The sequence below is a fragment of the Scleropages formosus genome, chromosome 6 (assembly GCF_900964775.1).
Source record: "Scleropages formosus chromosome 6, fSclFor1.1, whole genome shotgun sequence".
NCBI lineage: Eukaryota > Metazoa > Chordata > Actinopteri > Osteoglossiformes > Osteoglossidae > Scleropages > Scleropages formosus.
Genome location: NC_041811.1, coordinates 12,093,179 through 12,119,679, shown reverse-complemented (window position 1 = coordinate 12,119,679; position 26,501 = coordinate 12,093,179). Strand labels below are relative to the sequence as shown.

At 48.4% G+C, this 26,501-nt stretch overlaps 1 protein-coding gene across 7 annotated transcripts in view; it reads left to right on the top strand.

Moving 5' to 3' along the window:
• The window catches only part of LOC108927205 (retinoic acid receptor RXR-alpha-A-like), a 139,949-nt gene that overhangs the window by 57,017 nt on the left and 56,431 nt on the right, over positions 1–26,501 (top strand). For all 7 annotated transcript variants that reach the window (XR_001965574.1, XR_001965572.2, XR_001965573.1 and 4 more), the window contains exon 2: positions 13,829–13,942. Coding sequence is in view for 4 of the 7 variants with exons in the window: in XM_018740329.2 (XP_018595845.1) it covers positions 13,829–13,942 (114 nt within the window). In the remaining 3 variants the exon portion in view is untranslated. The remainder of the gene's footprint in view (positions 1–13,828; positions 13,943–26,501) is intronic.

Sequence of the window (26,501 nt, the reverse complement as noted above, 5' to 3'; positions counted from 1 at the left end):
TTTTTTGTTTTACCTTCTTTTTTTTTTAACGTGTAACTCTTTCCTTGGACTTGTACCCATAGTATTGTTTGTTTATATTGTCCTGAATTTCTGCCGCTCCAGCACACAGAAATGCACTGGAGGCATGACAACAAACCACTGTTGGAAATCATAGGTTTTGCTTTCAAAAGGTGCTCCAAACTCTTCTATTGTGAGGTAAAGTGATACATCACCATTTGGACAAAGCGTTCTGTTTGTGTTCCTGCCTTTGACTGGAGTGCTTCAAAGTGTGTTGTTGAGGTGAGAAGATACTTGTATGGAGAGGTCTTAAAGGACTTCCATCCTTACCCGCTATGAGGTTTTTCTTGCGTCCATCAACATTTAGTTTGAACAGCTCAATGTTTTCAGTGTAGGACTTTTCTGCTAGAGCAGTCCAGGAACCCCTTCATGGCCCCACTGAAGTCTTCTGAGCTGTACTCTGGTTGTTGGCAACCCAGCCTGAATGTCACCCAGCTTCCAGATTTTGCAGAGCAACCGTCTCTTGTTCAGTCTCCCAGTTCTCCCTTTTGCACATTGGGGTTTCTATTTGCATCATATGTGTCTCGCTATGGTAAATCTATGGTAAAGCTTTCTAAAGAGACAGGATCCTAGTCATTTGTGAGCATGTCTTCCGTGTGTGCCATTTCCAGGCTTAAAAGCCAACAGGTCCAAAGTGAGCTTCTGTTGTCACATCCTTACCCACTGAAAACCCAATATTTGTTTTATAAATGGCCGTATGCTGTAGGAAGCGAATCCTGCACAGTCGATCCCTGTTATACAAGTTGACCTAATTTTTTCTTTATCACCTCACTCTCCCAGTTGCTCACTTCCTGTATGTGTTCCAGAGGTATAGTTGTTCGTGAGCCTTACATTGTGGTCCCTTAAAAAAAAAAAAAGAAGCTTTTTTAAATCCATGGGCGATTTGTAATTCTGAACAACTGTTCTGTCCTCTCCTGTGAAGTGAAGGGTATTTGTTTGGATGAGAACGCAGAGATGTGGCTGGCTGGATTTGCAGGCTCATGGGACAGAGCTGCAGCAGTGTGTTACCCGTGCAGTTTTTTGATGTTATTAGAGGCCATCTGGACCGATAACATCTCCGCTCTTGGGTTCTATCGCAACAGAGTCCATCAGTGAACAATTTACATTTTGTTTATGTTTAAGTGCCTTGGGCACTTCTCTATTGTCATGACTTTTAAGGGTGTTCTTTATTGTTATCTGTTTTAGATGTTGAATTCCTGAGTTTGTTCTTCACATCTTTCAGAGTAGTGGAGGGGGCTGGAGAAAAAAGAAAAACTTGTGCAGAGCTATTTCACATGCTCCTGTGAGCAGAGGCTGCCACTGTAGTAAATAAGTCTCAAATTGATTCCTCTCAGCGCCGTGCTCTTTGTTGTGAGCTTTGTTGTAGACATAACGAGCAGTTTCTATGGGCACCGGGGAGGCCTTAGTCGCAGGGGCAGTGTTTACACTGTGGTGTACGCGTCTTTCACACGATCTCGTCGACTAGGAAGTCATTGGAGAACAATGCAGAGCCAGGGAACAGGATGCCATCGTGGCTGTTGTCCGAACGCTGCAAGCATGAGTACTACATGTTGACCGTAACGGCAGGCCATGGTGAGATGTGCAGCTTGCCGAATCTGTCCGCGTACATCGGATGCTGAGGTTTGAGGTTCGGTTGGCTGTTGGTCTACTCAGTGACTTTGTCCACAGACCACTTCAGAAAGGAAGGTTTCATTACTGCTTCTGTACTGAAATCTTGATGTTGCGGTGCAGGAAAGGCTTGAAGCTCGTGAGCAGTTGGCTGGAAGGCTGGGACAAGTGTGCCTTTTTCTTCTCACGTACCTTCAAAAACCAAAATAGTGCCATTAAAAATTTAAACAAGGGTCTGCCAGTGCTTTATATTTTACCCAGGTCCGCATGCCAATCTAGGTGCCATCTGTCTTCCTTTGTGAGCACAGTAATATTGAGATGGCAAAGTAATATTGTAGTCAAACTCAATTTGGTGACTTTACTGCAGTGCATGTGGTGTGCTCAGCCACCCCATACCAGTGCTTAGTTGGTGACCACCTCCTTGCCACACCCTTTTTGGGATGGCAGCACAGGGAAAACCAGCTAGTAATATGTGGTATGCAGCCATTGTAGATGAGCGATAACAAACTGCATGGAGTTGGTAGATGAGCTCTTCCCTTCTCTGCACCCTTCTTCCCCCACACCTGATTTCTGAGAGTAGGAGACAAAGAAAAGAGAAGAAGCAAAACTTGCAGTACAGATACATTTCAGATGAGCTTCTGGGCAGCGGCACTCCCACATCAACAAGGCGCCTTCAGAGTGCTGGTTCATCCACATAGTCAGTCAGCACTTGGAGAGGGCTCTGTGGAGCCAGAGAGCTGTTCACAGCTTCCACAGCAGTCCAACCTGCAATGATTTAGAGAAGTCAGCTGTAAAGATATTTTAAAGAATGCTGGAGAAGCAACTGTGTAATTCCAGCTGTGAGGTCAGGTGGGTTGAAGGCTGTTGATATGTGGTTTATACCTGTTTATTAAAGGTTTGACAGTCTGTTGGTGAGTCTCCAAAACCATGCTGTTACTTGGTTCTTTCTTTCAGTTCAAATATTGCATCAATTGAATTCTTTCAATTTTTTCTTTGAAAGAAATACCCAAGAAGAGTTATCAGCTATACCAACAATTCTGACAATATAAATGCATGGAAGTGCAATGAATGCAACACTAGCTTCCATAACTAATAAAAGCCTTTATCACCAGATCCATATTTTTGTTTTCCTTCATTTTTAGAATGCAAATCTAAGTTCCAATTTATTCGATTGGCACTATAAGCATCAGCGGTACTCTTTTCCTGTAGAACTAGCACATGTTCCATAAACAGGAGGTAGGTAGTGAGGACGAAAACCGAAGATGAGTGTTGCACATTGTACAATGGGGCAAAATGTGTAGCGAACGAGCACTGGTGGGTAGCCTTAGAGGCTTGGCTCTGATGGGGGGTAGGGGCATTTAATGAGTTTCTTCCATGTTCACCAGGTGAGGGGGTGGCCGGATGGGCTGGTGGTCCTTTACCAGGTGTACGAGAGTGAACTGGGAAATGAAAAGTGTGTCAGGTGGATCGTCCTCCAATATTATCAGCTGATCAAAGCAGTACAGAGAGCTGAGAGTGATTATCAGTCCGTTTACCTGGCAGCACCCCTGTGTGTACCGTCTCGTCAGTTGCAGGCCTATTTTAACTGTTATAAATTATGATTTTTTTTATGGTAGTTTGTTCCAATCGGTTATATGCTTCAAAAGTGTTCCATACTCAAAAGTATTTAATTTTCACATGCAGGATAAATCATATTTTTATTTTCAGAGGCGAAAAATCTTTTTGTTCCTGGTAGTGCACTATGAAACTGTAATGATTACAATAATAGACAACACTGTAATGAAGAAGAGATTGTTTTGGCTGACTAAGTGGAATGAACTTGTTTTGTACGTGATTCCGTTGTATTACATGATAAGCTCTTCATTTACATTTATTCATTTAGCTGATGCTTTTCTCCAAAGCAAACTTACAGCGTTAAACTATTTACAATTATTCACCCATTTATCAAGCTAAGTAATTTTACTGCAGCAAGGTACATACTCTAAAAATTTGGGTGGCATGGTGGCACAGCGAGTAGCGCTGCTGTCTCACAGCACCTGGCTGGTGTGAGAGAATGTGGGTTTGATCCCTGCTCAGTCTTTGTGGAATTTGCCTGTTCTCCCCATGTCTGTGGGGGTTTCTTCTGGGTGCTCTGGTTTCCCCCCATAGTCCAAAGACATGCTGTTCAGGTTCCCCCATAGTGTGTGTGATTGTCATGGAATGAGTGTGTTTCACTGATGCATGGATGAGTAACCCCTTGTAAGTACTGTATCTAGCAGTGTAAGTCACCTTGGTGAATAAAGTGTGTGGGCTAGTAACACTACATAGTCTCTGTTGTAAGTTGCTTTGGACAAAAAGTGTCTGCTAAGTGAATAAATGTAAAATTACAGCTGGCGGTAGGCATCAAACCTCCAACCTTTGGTATCCAAAGGTAGTAACTCGAACCGCTGCGCTACCAGCCGCTCATGTTTATTACAGCATGAAAATTCAGACTTTGCTATTTTATAATGGCCAATGAACAGGGCAGCAGCTGGATCGTATGGTTCATGATCAGCGACAGACCCGTGGCCGGCTACAGACTTTTCTGTTTCAGACCTTGGCAAAGGAGTTCATCTCTCTGAGCCCTTTCTTCTGAGCCCAATCACACAAATTGGATCACGCTGTCTGCTAAAGGAGTTCTTGACGAGTGAGCAGCAAGTCGCTATGGGACGCCATTTCCATCGCCACGGGAATCTTCTGCCACGCGCACAAACATACTCTCTCGTCTTCTGTGTAACCTTGTTACTCTGTGTCCCATCATATCGCTTCTCTCTCGCCGGCTGCACTCTCCCAAAGGGTGTACTCCTCCTTTTCTTCATCAAGAGGCCAGGAACCCGACAAAAATTACCACTGTTCAGAAATCCGTGAAACCTGGCACTTACAATGACTTTGTCCGCAGAGCAAATGACTTTTGATGAGTTTTCAGCTCGGAGGGAGATGAGGATGGGTGCACCTCATTGGTACATACAACAGCCTCCCGCTGCCCTTGCTGTCGAGATGCATTAGCCATCTTTGTGCAGACAACACCCTTAACCATATTTGTACGCAGATCTCTTTGGTATCACTTTAATGTCTCGACTTGTGTTATGCAGCATTCTCTAAAATGTGCATATAACTGTATATTTATTTGTCCTATGGCTTTGCCTTAGTTATTAGGTGACAGAGTTTTTCTTGTGGTGCTTTAAAAGTACAGGAAACTATTTCCTCTGGCAACAGCAAGGTGGAGTTCCACATGTGTCAAGGTGAAACCTTTAAAGATTATTCAGAAAAAAACTCGGATTTCCCCCACAGGCAAATAGTGTGTCTGTTAGCTGAAATCCCATGGCTTTCTTGACCACAAATGCTGGTCTGCAGGATATATTTCTGGGAGAGTGTGCGCCCTGCGTGTGTGAGGATTTTGTGTTTCTTTGCTGTATGTAAAAAAAAAAAAAAACAAAGAATGTCACCAGCAATGGTTAGAAAAACATGAAATTTATTGTGGCAAAATCCCAATAAAAATTTGAATCATGCCAAATATTTAAAGAATTTGAGGTCTAAAGAGTCCCGCCGCCCCCCCCTCCCCATGTCCTTTATAAATATGCTTGCTGCAATCTGTGTGCACTCACGCATTTATAAAATGAGAAAATGAGGTTGGCCGTACATGTGAATAAACAGCATTATGAGAAAGGCTAACCCAGTTACAGGTGGCATACTTTGATTTTCGAGATTGATGGACCCACATGTAGAGAAGACTTCACGCCCATGCAACTGCTGGTTTCTCAACTGGCTGGAACTGAAAGTAGATGCTGCATTTTAGAGCAAGAATAACAGTATGGCACTGATTCTGCAGGGTGCTGTAACTTGCAGCGCTCGTCTTCACTGCACCATCAGTCTTGGCGGTTTACTGTTAGGGAGGAGAACATGCGGTGCGCACAGCTGTCTACTGATTGAGAGGAAACGATGGAGATGTAGTGTTACATGACCAGAGTGAGAAAAAACTGAACCTTGCGTTCTCATGTTTGGACCCGAATTCTTACTGTTACCCCGGCTCCCGCGAAGCTCCTCATCTTTGTGTCGCCATCTCTCGTTCTGGACCGGTGACCCGTGTGCTTATCTTGTAAAAACAAGCCGAATTTCGCCGTCGTTTTAAGATGCTCTGACAAACTTCTCCTAATTGCCCACTTTCAGCTCTGTCCTGCCCTGACCAGCTGCTACAGATATTATTTCATAGTGAAGCCGCGGTATGACCCACCGCCTCAGGAATGTGTAGCCAACAAAGGCGTTTGCTGGTCATGCTTAGACTCTCATTTTCCAGTCAGGACTGTGAAAAAATAGTGTAAACATCCAAAGGCCTTCATAACAAAGGTACCTTTTTGTTCAGTTGGAAAGAGCACAGCACGGTTTTCCCATATGATACTTCTTTCTTGCAGTTAGCAGTTTATGGAGTTGTGTTTTGGTTTTGTTTGTGTGTTTTTATCTCACAGCACAGATTGTGTCAGATTTGACACAAAAACCTGCTACAATTCTGGGTTTGAAACAGAAAGTGCAGCACGTATTATTGGCTTGAAATTTTGGCTGTTATTTGGTTGGTTGTGAGTCGGTTTGCCGTAGTTGGAGGCTGTCAGGAATCAGGTGAACCAGGCATGTGACCCAAGATTTGGGGCAGAAGAAGAAGACCTGCTGATATAACTAACTAACTAACTAACTAACTAACGCACACACCACTTGTCCCAAGTGGGGTTGCAGTGAGCTGGAGCATAGCCTGGCAACATGGGGCATAAGGCTGGAGGGGGAGGGGACCCACGGAGGGGACCCACCCAGGACAGGACGCCAGTCCGCCACAAGGCACCCCAAACAGGACTCAAACCCAAGACCCACCAGCGAGCATGCGCAGGCCAAACCCGCTGCACCACCATGTCCCCCACTGGCGTAGCTTCTCTGAAATATTCCGAACTGGAAGTCAGCTGACAGCGACTGCATAATTTGCAAAGTATGTTGCGCTCAACTAACTAAGTAAAATTAATAACAGTGTTATTATTAAGAGACTAAAACTGTATGTAAACCATTCCTGGTTTGGGAGATGGTCTACATTAAATATGATTTAGCAAAGATTATTTATGTTATCAGCCTATTATTTTTGACGAACCAAGTATGTTAAGGTCATTGCTCTGTTTAGGGTTACTGTCAGTTTTTTTCACGTCTCTATATGTAACCCAACCGTCTCAGGGTCAGTGCAGTACACAGAACATTTAATTTACACGTCGTTCTGTGTATGATGCCATTGAACGTGTGACACATTAGAACATTGTTATGAGGAGTGGCATCCTACTGTGACTTAAAACCTTTGCTTTTTGAAATAGACCAAAGTCTGCTTCTCATTCTATGCCTGAACCAGCGGTATTTGAGGCTACACTGGAGAGCTGCCCAAGGTCTTGGATGCTGCGTTTCTTGTTTTGGCCTTTCAGGGCACTTAGGTCACGTGTCTCCTGTTGAAATTCAGGTGGCAGTAGCGTCAGCATTATTCCAGTTTTGTTTTGAACGAGTTTTACTTTTTGACACATACTACTGCGTGTTCTTAACACTCTCAGGGTGTAATTAATACTAGTTCAGTGGTATCTAACTGCAGAAAATCATCTATAAATATTCATAGGAGTATTTATCTAATTAAATCCAGCTGATGCTCATTTGCAACGTCTGTCTGGAGAGGGTTAATAAACAGATGGGCCAGATTCTAGGCTGAGATGGAATAGAAAGCTTCATGAGGACTTCTCAAGTCGTCTGTATAGTCTGAGCAATTAGGACGCGGAAGATCACTGGGAGACCCGAGCCGGAGAGCTAACAGATCATCAAAATCTGAACTTAGTCGGAGAAAGATGTGGAGCAGTTCATATCCAGGGATCTCAGAGGCCTTCTTGACACTGAGACCTTCGCTGCTGTCTCTCCACTGTTCAATAAACACATTTGAAATCTCTCATTCACGCAGTGTTTGCTAGAGCATCATAGCTGTTTCAGTGATACTGCACTACGGTTATTTAGACACAGAACGCACTCTTCTTAGATACTTAATAAAGGCAATGGCAGCATGGATACAACACAGCAGTGATAGAAGATGCATGAATAACACATAGTTAAGTGCTTGTCATATATGTATTTATATGTAGACTGGTATTAAAAAATGCAGAAATAGGTTCTAGGAGGAGATGCTCTGAATACCTTTGTGTTGCAGTTGGGCTTAGCCTCCGTCATTTGGAGATAGATACTTCTTGGTCTACCGTTGGGACACACAAGCAATCTAGAGACCAACTTTGCTCTCATTCTGACTCGTAGCTGTTCAGAGTGTGCCACCGGTTCAGAAGTTACTCAGCACAACCCCCCTGTCCCCACCCGCCCCAAACCAGTAAGGCGGCACCAACTTCCCCGAACAATGAAAATCTGCAAGAAACAACCTCGTGAAGAAAATGTTTATGTGGTCTTTTTTTTTCTTTTTTTTTAAAACATGCACAGTCACTTCCTGAAATGTTTCCTTTTCGTATTTACAGGAGAAAGATGTTTTCTGGCTTGCTGCATTGTGTTTTTAACTGGGAATGGTTCAGAGTGAGAGTAGTCACTGTGGAACAAGAAGATGCCAGTTGCTCACAGGGTCTCGCAGGATATCTTCGTGCTGATCATTCTCTCAAAAGGAACTTGTAAGAGATTTTATTCCAAGGCAGGAGCACTGGAAGCGATTGGTTGTCTTGATTCAAGCGCTGTAAGGAGAGGCTGAACCAGTGTAAAGAAAAGTCTAGTATAGTAAGTGAATTTAGAGAGAAGTGGTAGCAACAAAAGAACAAGAAAACAAAGAAGTCAAGGGCTGTTAACTGTTGTCAGGTTTAACTTGTTCCTCGGAACACTGAAAACAGAAAAATGTAAATTGGCAGGAAAACTAAAATCAGGGACAGTTAGTTATATGTAAAATTTACTTGTGCCCTTTGACTCATTCGATGTCATTTCACTGTGGCATTCTGACCATAGTTTGTTGACTCACAGGCGCTTCAAGTTGTCTGAACACAGAATGGGGAGCAACGATGTTTTGTAAGAATCTGCCGTCTTCTTTATTTTGAAGCGCGGAGACCCCTGGAACCCAACCAAGGATGCCTGAAGGTGATCAGCTGAGGGTTATCGATGGTTCTTGGCAAGGCCAACTTTTACAATGCTTCTGATTTACAGCGCTGTCCTGCTGAACTTTGGCCTTGGTCTTGGTTGCCACAGTAACTGACCTTGGGCAGGACCCGATGGTTTCACGAGACTGGCTGTGCCACTGTATCCAAACCTCCTCCCACAATCTCAGCGCTGCGAGGAGTCTCGTAAAAACTGCTTTTCAAAGGCAGAGAAGCTACCATGACCAGTGAAAATGAGCTGGGTGGATCTTTTAGGCTCCGAGAGCATCTGAAATGCGCCATTTCATTAGTGCGATGTCTTTAATTAAAAAGAAATCCGGAGAGCTTGTATCGCAAGCATTATGGAAGTGCACACGCACTAGCTGTAATTCTGCTCCATCTACTCTTCCTCCTCCTGTTTTCCCTAACTAGTTCTATTAGGACGTTAAATACCCTTACCTTGTTTCTGGTTTGGCCACTATTTTTAAAAAGATCTGATCTGATTTCAGTTTCTCCAAAGAAAGAGAAATCACTCGTCCCTCTAGACAAGGATCTGCGGTAAGCCAAACGCTAAGCACAAGAGCAAACGGAGACGTCTTCAGCGAAGGCGACATTTACAGGTGCGAGTCCTCTGATTCCTGATTTCGACTGAATCAGGAGGACTTGTATGTACACGTTCTGCCAGGACCGCATTTTCTCCACTTTATTATATAGAGAAGGAAGCAAAAACTGGTTCCTGTCTCATGGAGATAAAGATCAGGGTTTTTTCTGTTTTTCTTTTGTGCCGAGGCCGGCTAACAAGTTTGTGCAGAATTGCGCTATATTTAAAGCTACTACTCTCTCTAAACTGAGGGGGCCTGCAGAGATCTTAACTCTTTTTGTCTGGGGTGACACCAGCTGTTAGCCACATCTCCAAAGAGAAACAGCAGCCTGAGTGCACGAAGCGGCGAGACAGAGGTGAGTGAGGTGAAAAACAGAACCGCGCAACTGGAGCTGTGTGAGGAGTTAAGAGCCACAGTAGCGTCACCACGTTTGCATCTGCTGAGGACTCGCATGACTTGGTACTTTCTTAAAAGTGATAAGGCTGAGATGGTGATGCTGTTCGTCTACCTGCTGGACGCAGTGATTTATTGGCACGTTTCCTTTTGATCGTAACGTTTTTGCTGCCAATTCAGTTTTACTTTATTAGCAACCTGGATCAAACGCATCCTTTTTTTTGTTTGCTTTTGACACCTCAGAATGGGATCTCGTAAATAAATATCAGACTCCAAAACCCAAAAACCAAATGTTTTCGGTTGGTAGATGTCACGCCCCCGACCATGTGCCCAACGATCGCACCTATGACTAATCAGGAAGGCAGGGTATAACGAGACTGCCCGGACGCTCCACGCTGCGAAACCTCATCTAAAGAAAACGAAACTGGCGCCGCTCGCGAGAGAGCCTCTTTCCCCGTTTCCCGTCTCGTTCCCCGCTCTTCACCCATCCTGTGTTCCCTCGGTTCGGTTTTCTGGTTCCTCGTCTCTGCTCCGTGACATCGGCTCTGGTTTTGTCTGCTCTTCAGAACAACGTACAACAATCGATCGACCCTCTCCCTGTCCCTGACTATTCTATTCCCTGCCCCGCTACACGAACGGACACCGGCATTTGGGTCCGTCGGCAGAATCCCTGTGTGCATCATGACAGTAGATTTTTTTTTAAAATGAAAAAACGCATTACGGTAAAGCCAAAACAAGTATTTGTTTAAAGGTAGGAATTGTTTATTTTTTAAGAGTTTGTGTTTTAGTGAAAGTTGAATTCGTTATTTCCTCTCGGTTTTTTTTATTACTTGCGCTCTAAGTGGTGATTCAGTGTCCCCGGAGTCACTGTCACATGTTCGTCATGATGCCTCTCTATCTGGACGTCAACACCCGTGCCTTAAGGAAGGGACCCTTCTCTCTCACAAACTTCTTTAAAAGAAAAAAGTCATACTATCCAGGCATCTGAACAGTTTCATCATACAATGAGTTTCTATCTTCTCTTCTACCCACAAAGCTATGCTGGCAAAGAGCACTGTGTTACCAGGCTTGCATAGAGTTGTGGCCCTTTTTTTTTTTTTTCCCAAACATGCTTTCGTCTTTGCAAGACACAGTTACAGTCAGACATCACGCACACTGGCTGAAACTGCCTGTCCCGAGCGGGGTTGCGACAAACCGGAGCCTAACCCAGGAACACAGGGCGCAAGGGACACACCCAGGATGGGACACCAGTCCATTACAAGGCACCCCAAGCAGGGCTCGAACCCCCACGCCGGCCAGAGAGCAGGACCAAGCCAAACCCGCTGCGCCGCCGTGCCCCCACAGTCAGCCATCCGGGCTGAAAATCTTTTGGTCCCAGATTTCTTTACAGCGCGGCGTTCCTTTATTTCTTCCCTCTCTCTCTCTCTTCCGGTTGAGACTTTGGAAGGAGAGAAAGCTGCCTCGCAGCGTTAGCTCGCGTGTTGGCATCCTAATGTTCAGCGGCAGCGCTCGCAGCGGCCCGTCCGGTGTCATTGCGCGCCCTTCACAAACCAGGCGGGCGGCGCAGAACTGTGCGGCGCCTGCGATGGGGCTCACGGCCGCTTCAGTGTTGTGTCGGCAAAAGCAGGATTCGCGCCAACTCCCTTGCAAGGTTTATACACCGTGCACCTCTGTGATCTCTACACACGCATGCATCGCAGTTATTTCCCCCTGAGAGGAGTTCGCGGTGATCAGCGCTGCGATTATTAATGTCGGTGTAGAACATTGTTGTTTTTCCTCGCATGTTTCGTCGCCCCGTTTGCGTATCGCGATTTACGGCAAAATCGCGAACGTGATTTATATACGCTTTTGTTTTGTGTTTCCTGGAAAGGGAAAGCAGTGGGAAAAAAAAAAAAAAAAACTCACTCCGAGGGAGTGCTGACATCCTGTGGTGCCGGCGAGTTTTGAGTCAACGCGCCGATAGCGGAAAAGTACGCTCTAGTATTAATTATACCTCTATGATAAGGTTAATGCCATTTGACTGCTGATCTTGATTCTGATCTCACGCACCAAGGCGAACGCAACCTGTTAGAACCAAAAACGCCAGGCAAGGGAACGGTGCGGGGATTTAGGCGTAAAGCCGCTCGTGTGCCCGTTCTAGTTAGGGGCTGTGAGCGTTGACAAAGACACATCTCTGTTAGCACGCGCTGTTTTCTTCCCTTTCCGCATCAGTAGGTGAAATTACGTTTTAAAACAAAAATCAATCTCTGCAGATTGTACCGTTAGATAAGTCCCTACTGTGTAATGTAAAGGGTCAAACTTTTTAAGCGCCACATACAGCGTAAACAACTGCAAACACGGCAGTGAACCTCTTTCCTCGTAGTCGTGTTGTTTTATTTCTTGTTGATCGCACGCTTCTTGTTTGCCTCTTTTTGTGTCTTAATTAAAGTGGGGGAGAATGTTCTTAACAGGCACCACCCCCCTCCCGACTCCCCACAACACTATGACCAGAGCAACGGCAGCTTGTCACGGGCAGTAATTCAATATCCCTGCTCCTGCTTTAAATGTCACCCGCCAAGCTCATCTGGAGTGAAATGTTTTTCGTGGTCGAAATAATGGAGCTTTATTGAGCAGGGGGATGTTTCTGCCCTTATGCTGGATGTGGGCTTGTAGCATAAAGGTCTTCCCAGGGAAGAAATTGGAGAGAAAAAAGTTGAGATATTTGAGGTCACATGGCGCGCGGATAGATCCACTCAGTTTCCCGCCGAAGCCTATGAATCTCTCCGTTGTCCAACCGGGAGGACATCGCAATCTCTGCTGGCGACGTATTAATCACACATCGCTGTACTTGGGTGGCATTGTCTTCACCGTTGCCCTTTGGTTGTACGGCCTGCTGCATGACCTTCGACCATCTGCATTAGATGCCAAAACATATATTTCTATTCAGGTCTGTTGCAAGGTAACGGGGGGCAGCCGGTAGCGTAGTTGTTCGAGCTGCTGTCTTTGGACCCAAAGGTTGCAGGTTTAAATCCCAGCTGTAGTACCCTTGAGCAAGGTACTTACCCTAAATTGCTCCACTAAACTTACCCAGCTGTGTAAATGGGTAAATAGCTGTAGGTAGCATAACACGGTAAGCAGCTCTGGAGAAGAGCATTTGATGAACGCAATCCCTTGCTCTGCAAGTTGGAGGTGCAGGGTGGAGTAGGAGCGGCGAAGACTCGGGTCACGAGATTTCGTTCCGCATGGTAAACACGCGAATGATCTCGTGCTGTGCCGGCTTTGTGTCTCTTGCTTTGTGGAAATGCTCTGTTGGTGATGGTGCTGGGGGGGGTCACGGCACTTCAGCCACTTTCGGGCGTGAGACGGTTCTCGATTGGATTCGCGTCTCAGTGAATGTAATCGCTTTATCTCCTGCCTCGGTGCGGTTTGTCTGTGTCGAGGGTGGGGTTGGTGTCGGGGTTCGGGGACTGTGCATGCCATAGCCCTCAGATGACCCACTCTGTCAGATAATGCCTTCCTTGTTGAGCATGACCCTCTTGGCCCTCGAAGCAGACAGCAGGACGGTCTCCTTTCCCCCGCAGGCCTGCCTGCTTGCTTGACTTGGCATTTTGCCCATGTTGAAACAAGTCCCTCCCACTCCCACTCCATCCCATCATCCTCCTCCTGTCTTCTCCAGAGCAGTTGCCCTATCCTCCTCTCATGGTATGGGCCATATGTTAGTGAAGCAAACAGGGGCTCTCAGAGGATGGGGACCAGGGAGAGAAGAGGTCAGTCAGAGCTGATCATGTGGGATCCAGAAATAAATTTCAGTCATCACCGAGGTGTCTGTTTTGGCGGTTGTGCTCTTGAGGGAAATGTTTGATGAACGTCCTTCTCCTGCGGTCCAGACGTTCATCCCGTGGTGCCATTCCATATACTCGCTGTTTCAGTTCATCTCACCTTCCGTTTCTGTTTCAGGTCTCATTCCCAACTAGTGTTTTTTTTTCCTTTTCCGTTTACCCCCCTGTGACATTAATACCTGTTAACATCTGTGTCCTTTCCGGTCCTGCCCCACAGGGTTCCTGAAACCCCAGTGCTCGCTAGCGACGCCCTCCCAGCGCGAGCGGCCGGGAGAGACTTGTTCCTGCTTCAGCGGCATGTGCCCACTTCACCAGCATCGGATATCCACAGGTACTGCGCCCTGCGCAAACGCAAAAATCCCTGACCTTTTCGCCAAGCCCCTGGTGCCTCACCACGTCGCTCATTCCAGAAAAAAAAAAAAACCAAAAAAAAACAAAAACTAAGTGACTTTGCGGCGCCGCGCCGAAATGGTAGCCGTGCTCGGCGGTGACATTTGGAGAAGGTGCCGCATACTTATGAAGCGGACAGCTGAAGAACCACAAGTTCTAGTGCTTTGGAGATCAGTGTGTTGCGTCTCTTCCGCACGCAGAACCGTAGAGAGTTAAACCCGCCTTCGACGGGTACCGCAAAGCATTAGCAGTGCTGCTCTCGGAGCTCTTCACTTGGTTCGCTGTTGAGGTATCGAGTACCGCGGTACTATTGCGCTACGGCTTTGAAAGCCGTGCGATCTTGTTGACTTTTAAGAAGCCGCCAAGTTTGTGTTAAAAGTTTAATTATTTGCAGTAGGGGTGCGAGCAGTAACAATGCACCGTAGCCATTTTTTACGTTGTTTTAAATGGTAGAAACAACGAAAGCAAAACCGTACTGCGCGTTCCTGTGTTTTTTTCGTATTTCCTGCTCGTGCTGCCTCGGGGCCCTACAAATAAGCACGTTCGCTTTGTAGGCCAAGCGTTCGTCGGCTTGATCTGTAGGCGTTGCGTAATTCGGAGCGCGTAAGCCGGCGGTTGCGTGTAAAAGTGCCTTAATCCTATCGGTGGCCCCGAATCGTTTATTCTTGTGAAGACATTTGCCCTGAAGATACATTTACAGGGTCCTTGCAAATGCAGAGCCAAGACCCGCTATTGTTTTTCACTAGCAGAATCGTTCTAGCAGCGTAGCAGGTGGCATCGTGACTAGAGCTGCTTCCTTGCGCTCGAAGGACACGGGTTCGAGTCCTCTCTCCTACTCTCGCGCCCCTGAGAAAGGTATCTACCCTAACGCGTCAGTAAAATGGGTAGGTTGCTTTTGAGAAAAGCATCAGCTAATGAATGGAGGTAAAGAAGAAGCACCTAACTAGACTGGACTGAAAAAAAAAGCTGATCGCAAAACTATAATCTCTTGATAATGTAAGATTTCTTCTCTGTGCAAGTTTTATATATTCCGGTTATAAGGCCGGCTTAATGTTTTTGAGTGGAATTCCCCTTCAAAAGTAATCAGTCATGACTTATGAGTGATTCGTGATTTTTCTTTTTCGTGATTCATGACTTATGAGTGAGATTCTTCTGTGTTGTTTCACTCTTTCTCAGAGCGTGACTGTTTGCCGTGTGAGTAACGGCCGCGGCGGTGCTCCCCCGAGTCCGGTTATCCCAGAACTGCAGCCGCAGCAAGCGACGGGGCTGCTTCATGTGACAGAGGACATGTGCCGATAAAGATGTGTTACATATGGAATTTATGCACCGCTTTAATTCGCCTTCTGTTTTCCATCATGTGGTCTGTTGGGTAGAGATTGGAGCTGCAGTTGTTGGTTCATATCTCTTTATGTGAGCTTTTTAATCCATATTGCATGTGTACAAAGGGATAAATGCGCAAATGCCAAAAGCTCCACGCGCTCAGTTTTTTTCAGTGCTTGGTATGTGGAGAGGAGCCCCAGATAAGTAAATAATATACAATGACAACACGGTGCATCCCTCCGTTGCTCTGTGGCGTGTCGTATCAGGACCGCTGCCGCCCGCTCTGGGCTTCCGAAGCTCTCCCCGTTGAGTCATCTCGGTCTCCAAGTGCTCCCGTCTTATTAGGACACCAGGTACGGTGATACCCACCAGTAATTTAAAGGGTGGAGGGTTAGGGTCTGGGATGGCACTGCAGGTGGTGTTGTTTCGTCACAGCACCTGGGTGGTGCGAGACGGCACGGGTTCGATCCCTGCTTAGCCTGTACAGAGGCTCCATGTTCTCCCTGCGTCTGTGTGGGTTTCCCCTGGGTGCTCTGGTTTCCTCCCACAGTCGAAAGACATGCTGTTCAGGTTCCCTATAGCATGTGAGTGACACGGAGAGTGTGTTCCACTGATGTATGGATGAATGACCCATCGTAAGTAGTGTATCTAGCAGCGTAAGTCACCGCGGCGAATAAAGTGTGGGCTGATAACACTGCATAGAGTTCATTGGAAACGAAGAAAAAACATCTGCGAAATGAAGTAACGCAAACGTAAGGTGAGACCTGGCTGTAGAACCGTAAGCAAGGTTGTCTGGGACAAAACAAAATCATAACTGTGGTAATAATTGTTGGTGGGGAGACTATTTAATGAGCAGGCAGCCCCTGCGAAGAGTTTTGGGGTGAGACCAGGAGAAGGGGAGGCAGTGATGTCCAGTACCGGCGTGAAATTAAACTCATCCTTGCCGCACTAAACGTTTTGCGTTTAACTGCAGGGCCCGTAGCGTGAGTTTCCTTCAGCTCATTGCAGCCGTCGTGTTCCTTGTTAGAAAACACCAAAGTACCGTAACAGGCGAGCTCATCTAGGGGTTCACCTGACGCTCGGTTCCGGGATCCGCGAGAGCCGTGCGGTCAGGGTTCACAGCTACACCTTCTATCTCTTTTTGTCTGTCGCTCCCGTACTTTGATCTTTTTCTCTGCCTCGGGTTCCGTTTTTTTTTTTTTTTTTTTTGAATTTGCTTTTTCTGACAGCACCGCAATGTCGCGGTAGTCACAATTTCTCTTTCAGAACCTATAAAAAAGACCGTATCCTTTGCATGTTCAGATGCATTTGATTTATTGTTGATGCGATAGGTAAGTTCAAAGCAGGATCCCACGTGTGAAGCGTACTTTACGTACAGCGCGAGTGCTTTCCTCCGCTAGGATCGCGTAAAGCAGCTCGCTGACACCCGTGCTTCTCGCCCGACACGTGGGTGATGACTTACGAGCAAACGTCCTTTTTTCCAGCCGATGAGTCGTCTTCTCACTCCGCTCCCGTTAGCGATCTGCCTTGGCCTCGTGTCTTCGTGGGCCCGCCTCCGGTTGCTCTCGAGCGGGACCGAACGAAGCGGCTGCCGTCGTCTTTTACGGGCTGTAACGCATCACGTGAGGGGTCTTGAAATCGCGGTTCGGGGTGGAGTTAGATGCCTCACGTTATTAGCGGAATGGCAACTGTGGCGGCGTGGCGGTTTCTGCCAACGGGAGATGCGGAAGACGGGAACGCTGGAGTCCTTGGGTGTTTGTAGACGAAGTAATGGCCACGTCTCTCTTTACCGGTCGGGTAGTTGTAAATCTTCCCTCCTGGTTCACGCAAGATAAAGTCTTTCGATCTTCGTTTTCCTCGGCGGCCACAATGATATATTGCATTTCGGCAGCAGAGAGCCCGACAGTGGATTGTGGGAAGCCAGGCCGGTTCCTCTAGGTTAGACTCGGCGTTGTACCTCTGAACTCAAGACCTTTCACTGTTGTGGTGAGGCTTTGGTTTGGTGGTTTTTTTTTTTTTTTCTTGTTTTTATTTTTAACAAAGTAAGCCCTTCGTGGAAAGAGCTGTGAGAAACACCATATGTAGGTTTTTTTTTCTTTTTTTTTTTTTTTTAAGGATCATCTCTGTGGCAATTATTTGTGTTTTTTTAAGGATTTTTTTTTTTTTTTTTTTTTTTTGCTGTCTGTTTTTTATCCTAAAAAGAACCGGTTTTGGAAAAGCCCCATACGAGGGAGTGAAAAACAGACTTTTTGAAGAGGTGGGGGGGGGGGGGGGGATGCACAAAGCGAGTGTTGTGCTGTGACTCGACTCCTCTGGGCGGAGCGCGGCGAAGGGATGGAAAAGATTATCCGCTGGAATGTCTGGGGTACCCTCAAACGGAGCGGGTCCTCGTGACCAGCCAATGGGAGCGCGCCTCCGAGGGCTGGGCTAATTTTTTCCTGATGAACGCAGTCGCCTGTTCCATAATCGGGTCCGATTGCCAGCGCTGAACTCACATATGGTACGGGTTTTTAGGCCCAAAATGACAGACGCCTCTTTAAAGAAACAGCCGCCGTAAAGAGTAATTGTTGGCTGTCCCCTCTTTTCATTTTATTATTTAAGGGAGTATAAGCAAAAATGTAGGTTGCAAAGCAGCCTGTGGGCCTCGCCCTCAATATGGGTCGATTCTGGTACCTGGGCTTTTTCAGAATTAATCACTGTGCCTTGCATTGCCCTACTGTTTGTGTGTGTGTGTGTGTGTGTGTGTGTGTGAGCGCCTGCGCTCACGCGTGTTGTTTTCCATCCTCTGATTAGCCGAAGTTTTACTTAAAGCCAAGTTGCGTTGCAGCGCACGGTTCACAACTTAACTGCAACAATTGCTTCCAAAGCCTTAAAATGATCACATCTCTCGCTGAAAAATCGATTTACTGTCAACAGCTGTTTAGAAGGAACAACGGGAATAACGGCGGCTTGCCCGACGGGAGCCGAATTGAAGCACTGCCGCACCGTTACCACCTGGTTGTAGCAGAAGGGCATGTAATTGTGGGTGTGTGTGTGTGTGTGTGTTTTCTCGCGGTCAAATGCAAGGGGGTGTCCCGGGGAAGGTTCAGCAGAGGTCAAGGAGGTTGAGAAAGGTGCGCCGCTTGACGCGCTCTCCGTTTTCGGTTGGATCCTGCGACTGGGCCTAGAACCCCGAGGCTCAATTAGACCTTCAGTTTTCACAAGCTCAGGCTTTGACGTTGGGTGTGTGAAAATGATTTCGAGTTCAACACGCTAGAAGAAGGTGAAGGATGAAAAAAAAAAACCGAAGTTCGCTTATCACTTGTGTTCTTTGCGTTAAACTTGTGGATCGATAATCTGCTCTATTTGTTGGGAAGCCTTCGGCCGCCAAGGAGTTAACTCCTGGGTCACGAAGCCTCTCTCTTTATTTTTATTAGCTATTCGATAATTCATGGGAAATGGTCTTAAGAACTAAGAAGAAAGATTCTTTCTTCTGCCATGATTTGCAAATTCCATGTCTAAAAAATAACAAATGAGGGTTTCGGGGGGGGGGGGAGAGAAGGGGGCCAGCGAAGATTCAGAATGATCTCAAAATAGAATGATCTCATCCCATACTTAAGTGTTGTCTTGAGCAAAAAGAAAGATGTTTTAAGCTCCCTGCTGTTGCACCATAAACCCTACACCGTGTCTTTGCCACTTGGAACCCATCTAATCCCAGGTCTGTATATTTCATCTGCTTTGTTTTTGGAAATTCATTGGAAGTCAAGCACAGGTCGGCTTCTCCCAGCAAGCCTTATTTTCCCGTCCACCGTCAACACGATTAAATCATTCCCCAAACGAAGGAACTTTGCCGTCTGCCGAAGTTTCGTTCTCCTGTTCAGCAATGCTCCACTTGTGAGAATTCAACTTGGGCCTTGTGTGTCAGTGTAGCTTCCATGTAGAGGGTCAACCCGCTGCAAGGAGGGCTCTTTTCGTACCTGGTAAACAGAGGGGCGGCCGGAATGTGGGCAGATAAAGCGCATCACAATGGTGCAACTTGACCACTGCCTGCCAAATGATGAGCACCACGGTAACGGGAGCGCGTTATGTTGGCGTAATGGGATAGAACCGCGACCTTCGCCAAAGTGTTTAGTTTGTCATAAGTTTGCATGTGTGCGTTCGCATGTACGTGTGAGTCTCTACGTATGGGAGATTTCTGAGCCTCCCTCCTCGCGTTGGCACGCTGGCTCTGTGGATGACCTTCGTCTGCCACGGGATGGAGATGTAGATTCGGATAGAGTAAATAAGGGTTGTCAGTCTCGGCGGCTCCCGCCGCCCCCCGACTGGCACTGTGCCCGCGGGCCCCCCTGAGCGGGGGTTGGAGGGGGATATGGGGGTATGCCAGGCACGCATGGGAACATCAGGCGTCTAGCAGAAGCCGTCAGTCCAAGATCAGTCGGAACTGCAGCGACTAAGCCTTTGATAGCTCTATGAGCCTTTAATCCCACTGCAGCGCAATCAGTGTGAAATGTCATCTCATTGTTGCCATCCCAGCATCATCAGTGTGCTCCACCGCCACCTGCCACCCACCCTAGCGTGTAGTGGACACCCTGCTTAGATCCCCTCACTCTGTTTCGGGCCAAAATTCTGCGCGCAGTGCTTTTACCAGCATGGGGTTTGCTGGCTCGGAAGGTCCGCATGCGGTACATTTTCAAATTCTGCTTTTTACTGGGTTGGAAGTCCTGTATACAGTGCTTTCACTAAAGTGCTTGTTGGGTTTTTTTATTGGCTGACAGGTCTATGTATAGCTTTTATGCGAATTGGCTCTCTGGGGTTTTGTAATATGAATTAAACATAACCAAACAAGCTGCCTCTGGTCAAATTTTCCTCATCAGCCGAAGCTGCGAAAGCCTTGTGGCTTTTCTCTCCTACGCCGCTCGGTGCAGTGCTTCTTAATTGCAGGTTCTGGGTTGCTGCAGAAGTGCAGGATCTGAGATGCGAAGCAGGACGCCCCCCTCTCCCCTTCTGTTCCCTTCCGCTCCCTCCAGAAACGACTTCTTTCGCCGACCCTGCGGACGAGACCCTCCTGTCTGCGTGTCCTTTGCTTTTCTCATCCTGCGTGGGCTCTCATCGTCATCGTTGCGTGCTGGTGGTTTCCTCGATGGCCCACCGTGAGACCGTTTCTTGCCTTTCTTTTGGTTTTTGCGACACCGCCAACCCCGCCGAACTCTGGCCCCCGACGATCATGTCTCGAAAACCTTGGCGGGGCATTCCCGCATTCCACCAAAGAGGGAGAGAGCGAGGGAAGGAGTTTACTCCCGTTACACCAGCGAAGCGTGCAGGCTGTAAAACTGTAAGCATGTGCATTTCAAAGTCACCGCGGAATAAATAAATAATGCACTAACATCAAGGGCTGTGCCCGTGTTCTTAGTGCAGGTGTCCGGTGTGCGTCTAACAAAAAAAGTGTGCTTGGGAAAAAAATTATCAGCTGCGTATTTCAAAAGTCGGGCTGCGGAAAAAAGCGGAGAAGCGCAGCCTTTTTTTTTTTTTTTTTTTTTTTTTTTTTTTTGCTTGCAGTGGATAATCTGATGAGCGAATTTGCTGCGCTCAGCAGTGGCCCGTCTGAAATCGTTAAAAGCATGTTAATTAGAAGAAAGCGTGCTATTAAGCATCTCGGTAATCAAACGTGTAATTAATTAGGCAAACTGAAATGAAAGGAGGAAACAGAACCTCAGCTTTATGCGGTTGCCATAATGAGTAATTAATATTGCGTTACCTCTGCTGTCTATAGGGTACCATATTACGAGCATCGCCCGTTACTCGGACCGTCTGCGGCTGTCTCGGACGGAAATACCGCAGCTCTTTCTGCACCTTTCAAGTGGTCCGCGCTTTGCCTGGTTGCCCATCACCCATGGGTATTCTCTGCTTATTACACAGTTACCGTGCTGCATGTTTGCTGGTTTTTCTCTGGGATTCTTTTGTCGTCGCAAACCTTTTTTTCTGGGTAGCCGTAACACCCCAGATGCAACCGATGAATCCTATAGATGTTTCTTGGCTGAGTACGGCACAGAAATAACGGAGTAGAGAAGGCCATTCCGAAGGGGGGGACTTAAGAAAAAAGAAGACAAAAAAAGACTCGTGGATTTATCTCCCTCCGGACCTGCGCAAACTCTGTTAGAAAGTTGAATTTACGGCAGTTGAGCTCTGGAGCCATTTGTTTATTGGTTACCAGGTTTTTTTTTTTCTTGGTGCTGTTTAGTTGTATGGTACAGCTGGAAGTCAGTTGGGTTTTGCTTGTACGGCACGAGGACCGCTCTGCCAAGGACAACAGAATGTTCTGGATCAGAATTCTCCCCTTTCTCTACAAATGAGGCATTGCACCGATCGCTTCTCAGCATGCGCCTCCTCCCTCTCCAGTCCCATCCTCCCCTCCCGCTCCCGACTTTCCGGGCAGGGGTGCGTACACGCCAGAGCGCGCGCGTCTCTTGCACGTCCTCCAGGCCGAGCTCACGAAACACAGGTGCGCGGCACCGTCGTCTCGCCTGGCGTCACTTGTGGCTAAGTCTTCTCGCAGATTTCATGCGGCTATTGAGGTTCGGAAGAACATATCAAGGGCTTTAGATGAGCTTTCCGCACGGAACGGTGCGGTACCGCTCCGCAGCGAAGATATCCGTAAGAACGGTGCTCGGGGCTTGCTCTAGCGGCTAAGGGTGTTTCGGTGTTTGAATCGGAAAAATTCGCTCTGCGCCGAAAACAAAAACAAACTCAATAATATTTGCTGTCTGGCAGCCTGTCGGTTTCCCGCCATCTGCGGATCGGCCCCTTTCTCCATCTGTCTCTTCTATATGCATGTAGGGCTGAGCGTATCTGTAGGTCTTAGATTCACAGTCTGATCAAAGTGTCCGGAGAGCCGACTTGTCACTTATAATGAGCAGGCGATGTTGTTTCGGCCCCACTGCGGTCCGCCCCGGTGCCGGAGATGTGAAGGGCGAAAGGAGCTGTGGATCGGACGATTCCCTGCGCTCCCCCCCAGGGGCGGAGGGGGGGGGCGGGGGCTGGGGACTGTCGGCATTTTGACGCTAAAGCGATCGGACACGCCTGGCATTATAGTGAGGGAGCAGCGGGGGGAGGGTAAAGACCGCAAGCCACAGCAGGCGCTTGATCCGAATGTCACCGAAGCCGATCTCATGAAGTGGAAGGTCGGATCCGGAGCGCCCGCTGCACGGGCCCATCCACTTCAAAGAACGCAACCTTTTCCAGTCCCGCTTCTGGGCTGAGGAGGCGCAAGGGGAGATGGTCACTGGGATGTGGGGGGTTGTGGATGTAATGGGGCGAGCGAGGTGAGCGAGGGACGTGTACCAAGGATGAAACGGTGACCTTGCGATGTCACAAATGGCTGGCGTCTCCCATCAGGCCCACTGAGGCATGCTGGGAGATATGGCAGGAGCTGGAGTTGGGAGGGGGGGGATACTTGTTCGCTCCGCATGTGCATCTCTGTGGAGAATTCTCGAGCAAGGGCACAGAGACTAATGGAAATATCTTGTTGGCTGGAGCTGTTGAGGGAAATGCGGTGGCGCAAATGGCCCGAGTCTGCAAAACAAGAGGAGCGGAGCCGAGAAAAGGATAGCGCGAGGTCCATCCGTTGGCGGAGCTCACGAAGCGCGTCCGAAACATTAAGAGCGCCGGGTCTCTCGTTGCTCCCGCTGCCGCCCGCTCGTCTTTCCCCGGGGAGCGCCACGAGATGAGGGAAGCCGGGCGCTCCCAAGGGAACCTCTGCAGAAAGCTAACCTTTAGTTTCGCGTGCGCTCGGTCGATACCGCCCCGGTTCGCAGCCGAACTCGGATCCGCTCGACGGCGGGGACAAGTGTCCGGCGCGGTCAAAGAGCAACGCTAATTAACCGATGAAGAGACGTATGGAACCGCGGTACGCAACTGGAAGGATATCGATAAAAGAGAGACGGAGGCAGAAGCGAGGACTTCCCGCGGTCTCGTCCGACCAAGAGAGGCAGCCCAGAGGAGCGGAGACATTCTGCCGGGGACGGCGTTTCGCCGAAGGCGTCGGCACGACGAACTGTAGGGGATGAAAGCAAACGGAGAAAACTCTTTCCTGCCGTTGCGCTTACCGTTGCGAGAACATGCGACGGGAGCAAGATCTCCCACGTATCAATTTCGGAGCGTGCAAGCGAAGGACGGGTGCGTCGGAGATCCTTTTCAAGCTCTCCGTGCGGATCGGTCCCGAGCGCGGCCGCGCCGCGGTAAACCCCGACGCAAAGGCCTCTTCTTCACGTGCTCCTCAAGCGCCAGCACCTCCCTGACTGCATTATCGCCCAGTTGTTTCCGGCATCTCCCTTCCTCCCTCCCTTTTCTCCTCATCGGTCGATGTTCAGAAGCAGCGCAACACCCAGGAAAAGGTTAATTCGCTCAGCGTGCCCGTGTGGGATCACGCAGTGCCATTATAGAACCAGCCAGTGTTTGGAACAGTTTGTCCCGATCTGTTAACACTTGTCAAGCAAAGATGTCCTGCGAGGCGGTAAACAATGGGATTTGAAAGGAGGGCTTAGCAGCTTAAAGAATACATAAATGCTCTCCCTTTTATCATCCCAGGCATCGGCTCTGTTTGGCTGGGCGCTGGATGCGTGCGTGAGAGCTTGCGAGTACTTGTGTGTGTTCTTCTTAGCGGATAACTGTCAGCGTGTGTGCGTGCGCGCGTGCGCCGAGGACGGGATTTTCTAATTACACCTTTACGCTGCCGCTTCGGGGACTGCCGCCCGCAGAGTTTCCTGCAGCAAATGTCAGAGTAAATACGCTGCGCACGTGAAGAATCGCTCGCTGAACGGGATTGTTCACTTGTGTCACCGATGATCCACTTCCGCTCGCATCTGATTTTGTGACGCTCACCTCCCGGCGTCGTTTCTATTTCAGCTCCGCGGAGAGCTGTAACCCAATCCGGATGTATTTGGCATTGTTCCGCAGCCATCTGTTTCATGGAATCTGGAGTTCGCATGGGTGCGCGGTTCTCGCGGTCGTACGACGCGGGGGGAAGAAGGAGGCGTCTCGTCGGAAGGTGGCACGCGGCGGAGATGCTTCGCGGCCGCATCTGGAACTCTGCAAGGGCACGGTGAATGTATAACACGGAGCTTATTCGAGCCGTCCCGCCTGGCGCGGTTACTGAGTGGCGCACATCCGGCGTCTGAGCCAAGGCGATAATTCTAGGTGAAATGCCACCGGACGTAACCTAAACGCCCCGTATCGCCGTTTTGCCGGCGAATGGATGCAGCGCATGCGTCAGTCACCAAACTTCTCCTTGCCTTCACCAGCCCTGCTCAGGCTGCCAAGTAAAATGTAAATCTTACACACGCACACTTTCTGAACCGCTTGTCCCGTACAGGGTCGCGGGGAACCGGAGCCTACCCGGCAACACGGGGCGTAAGGCCGGAGGGGGAGGGGACGCACCCGGGACGGGATGCCAGTCCGTCGCAAGGCACCCCTTGCGGGACTCGAACCCCAGACCCACCGGAGAGAAGGACCCGGTCCAACCCACTGCACCCCCGTTGTAAATCTTACAATATTATAAAATTTCTTCTGTACTTTTGACAGCTATAAGACTTCTCAAATGAAAGAGCCATACCTGGATGATTTGTGCCACGTCAGCTGGCGGTTCACGACACACCCCCTTGCATTTCGAGACGTCGGAAATGTGTCCCAGCGCGACAGCGTTTCTAAGGCATGGTGATGCTAGGTTATTAGTGTTAATTGTTTTCATGTGACCGGGGGTGCGGTGGCGCAGTGGGTTGGACCACAGTGCTGCTCTCCAGTGGGTCTGGGGTTCGAATCCCGCTTGGGGTGCCTTGCGGCGGACTGGCGTCCCGTCCTGGGTGTGTCCCCTCCCCCTCCGGCCTTACGCCCTGTGTTGCGGGGTAGGCTCCGGTTCCCCGTGACCCCGTAAGGGACAAGCGGTTCTGAAAATGTGTGTGTGTGTGTGTGTTTTCATGTGACCGGGGGTGCGGTGGCGCAGTGGGTTGGACCACAGTGCTGCTCTCCAGTGGGTCTGGGGTTCGAATCCCGCTTGGGGTGCCTTGCGGCGGACTGGCGTCCCGTCCTGGGTGTGTCCCCTTCCCCCTCCGGCCTTACGCCCTGTGTTGCCGGGTAGGCTCCGTGACCCCGTATGGGACAAGCGGTTCTGAAAGTGTGTGTGTGTGTGTGTTTTCATGTGGTTGTGTCATTGTCTGGAAGAACAATTTGATATTTTAATTCTGGCTTCGCCACCAGGGTTGCAACCAATTAACGCTGAAATGTGAAAATGAGAAGCATCGAAAATACGACGACGACACGAGCCATCTTGTCAATAGCTAAAGTCGCTGGCGAAGTAGAACGAGACAATAATTAAGGAACAAAATTAAAATATCTTGCTGCACTTCTCTTGCCTCTAAAAAATTTTCAGGTAATAAGAGAAACGCTGCATAATGATGAGAATGTCTATTAATAATTTATGTCTTATTCTCCGAACCCTATTTTGTCGAAAGAATGAAAAATGGAATGTTATTCTATTTTTATTGTGTTATTCTTATTTGTTTTGCATTCATCCTGCATTTGAACCCTCCGTCTGTCTGTTTCGGTTTGCTCGTAGGGAGACTGACATTGGCAGTGTCGCCGGTGGCGCCGGAAACTCGCCCCTCTACAACGTAGCTGCTGCATTTGCAGGATTTATCGTGCTGTCGTGCTGCGCTTCGGATTTTGGTTGGCACAGCACAAGGTTGCCAGGGGATGTTGACAAGGGCATAGCATGGGGGGAGGGGGCGGGGCTGCTGCAAAATAAACAGAAATAAGCTTATTACTTCTTCGATGAGCTGAAAATGAGTCTGCGACCCTCGACGAGAGACGGTCGAGGGAATTTCCTGGAAAGCCAGCAAAAGAGACACGAATTAAGCAAGTTGTCATTCCACCAAAGAAGTTACTATGACAGACCATCCAGTTTTACTGACCCTGCAGATTGCACTGTTCTGACGGGTATGGATGATGCCCGAAATTGAGATTTGTCCATGTTTAAGTGGAGGAAGGTGAATAAGGGGAGCGGCAGCTGCGGCTTCGGTCACTTGGCGTTGCGCGCGTCCCGCTGTGCGTCGGGAGAACGAGCTCCACGGGAAAAGGCCTTCAATGCGGACCGCTAAACGTTATAGAGCCTTCAGCCGTGGGTTGCGGGAGAGGTTTCGAAGGTTGTTTCT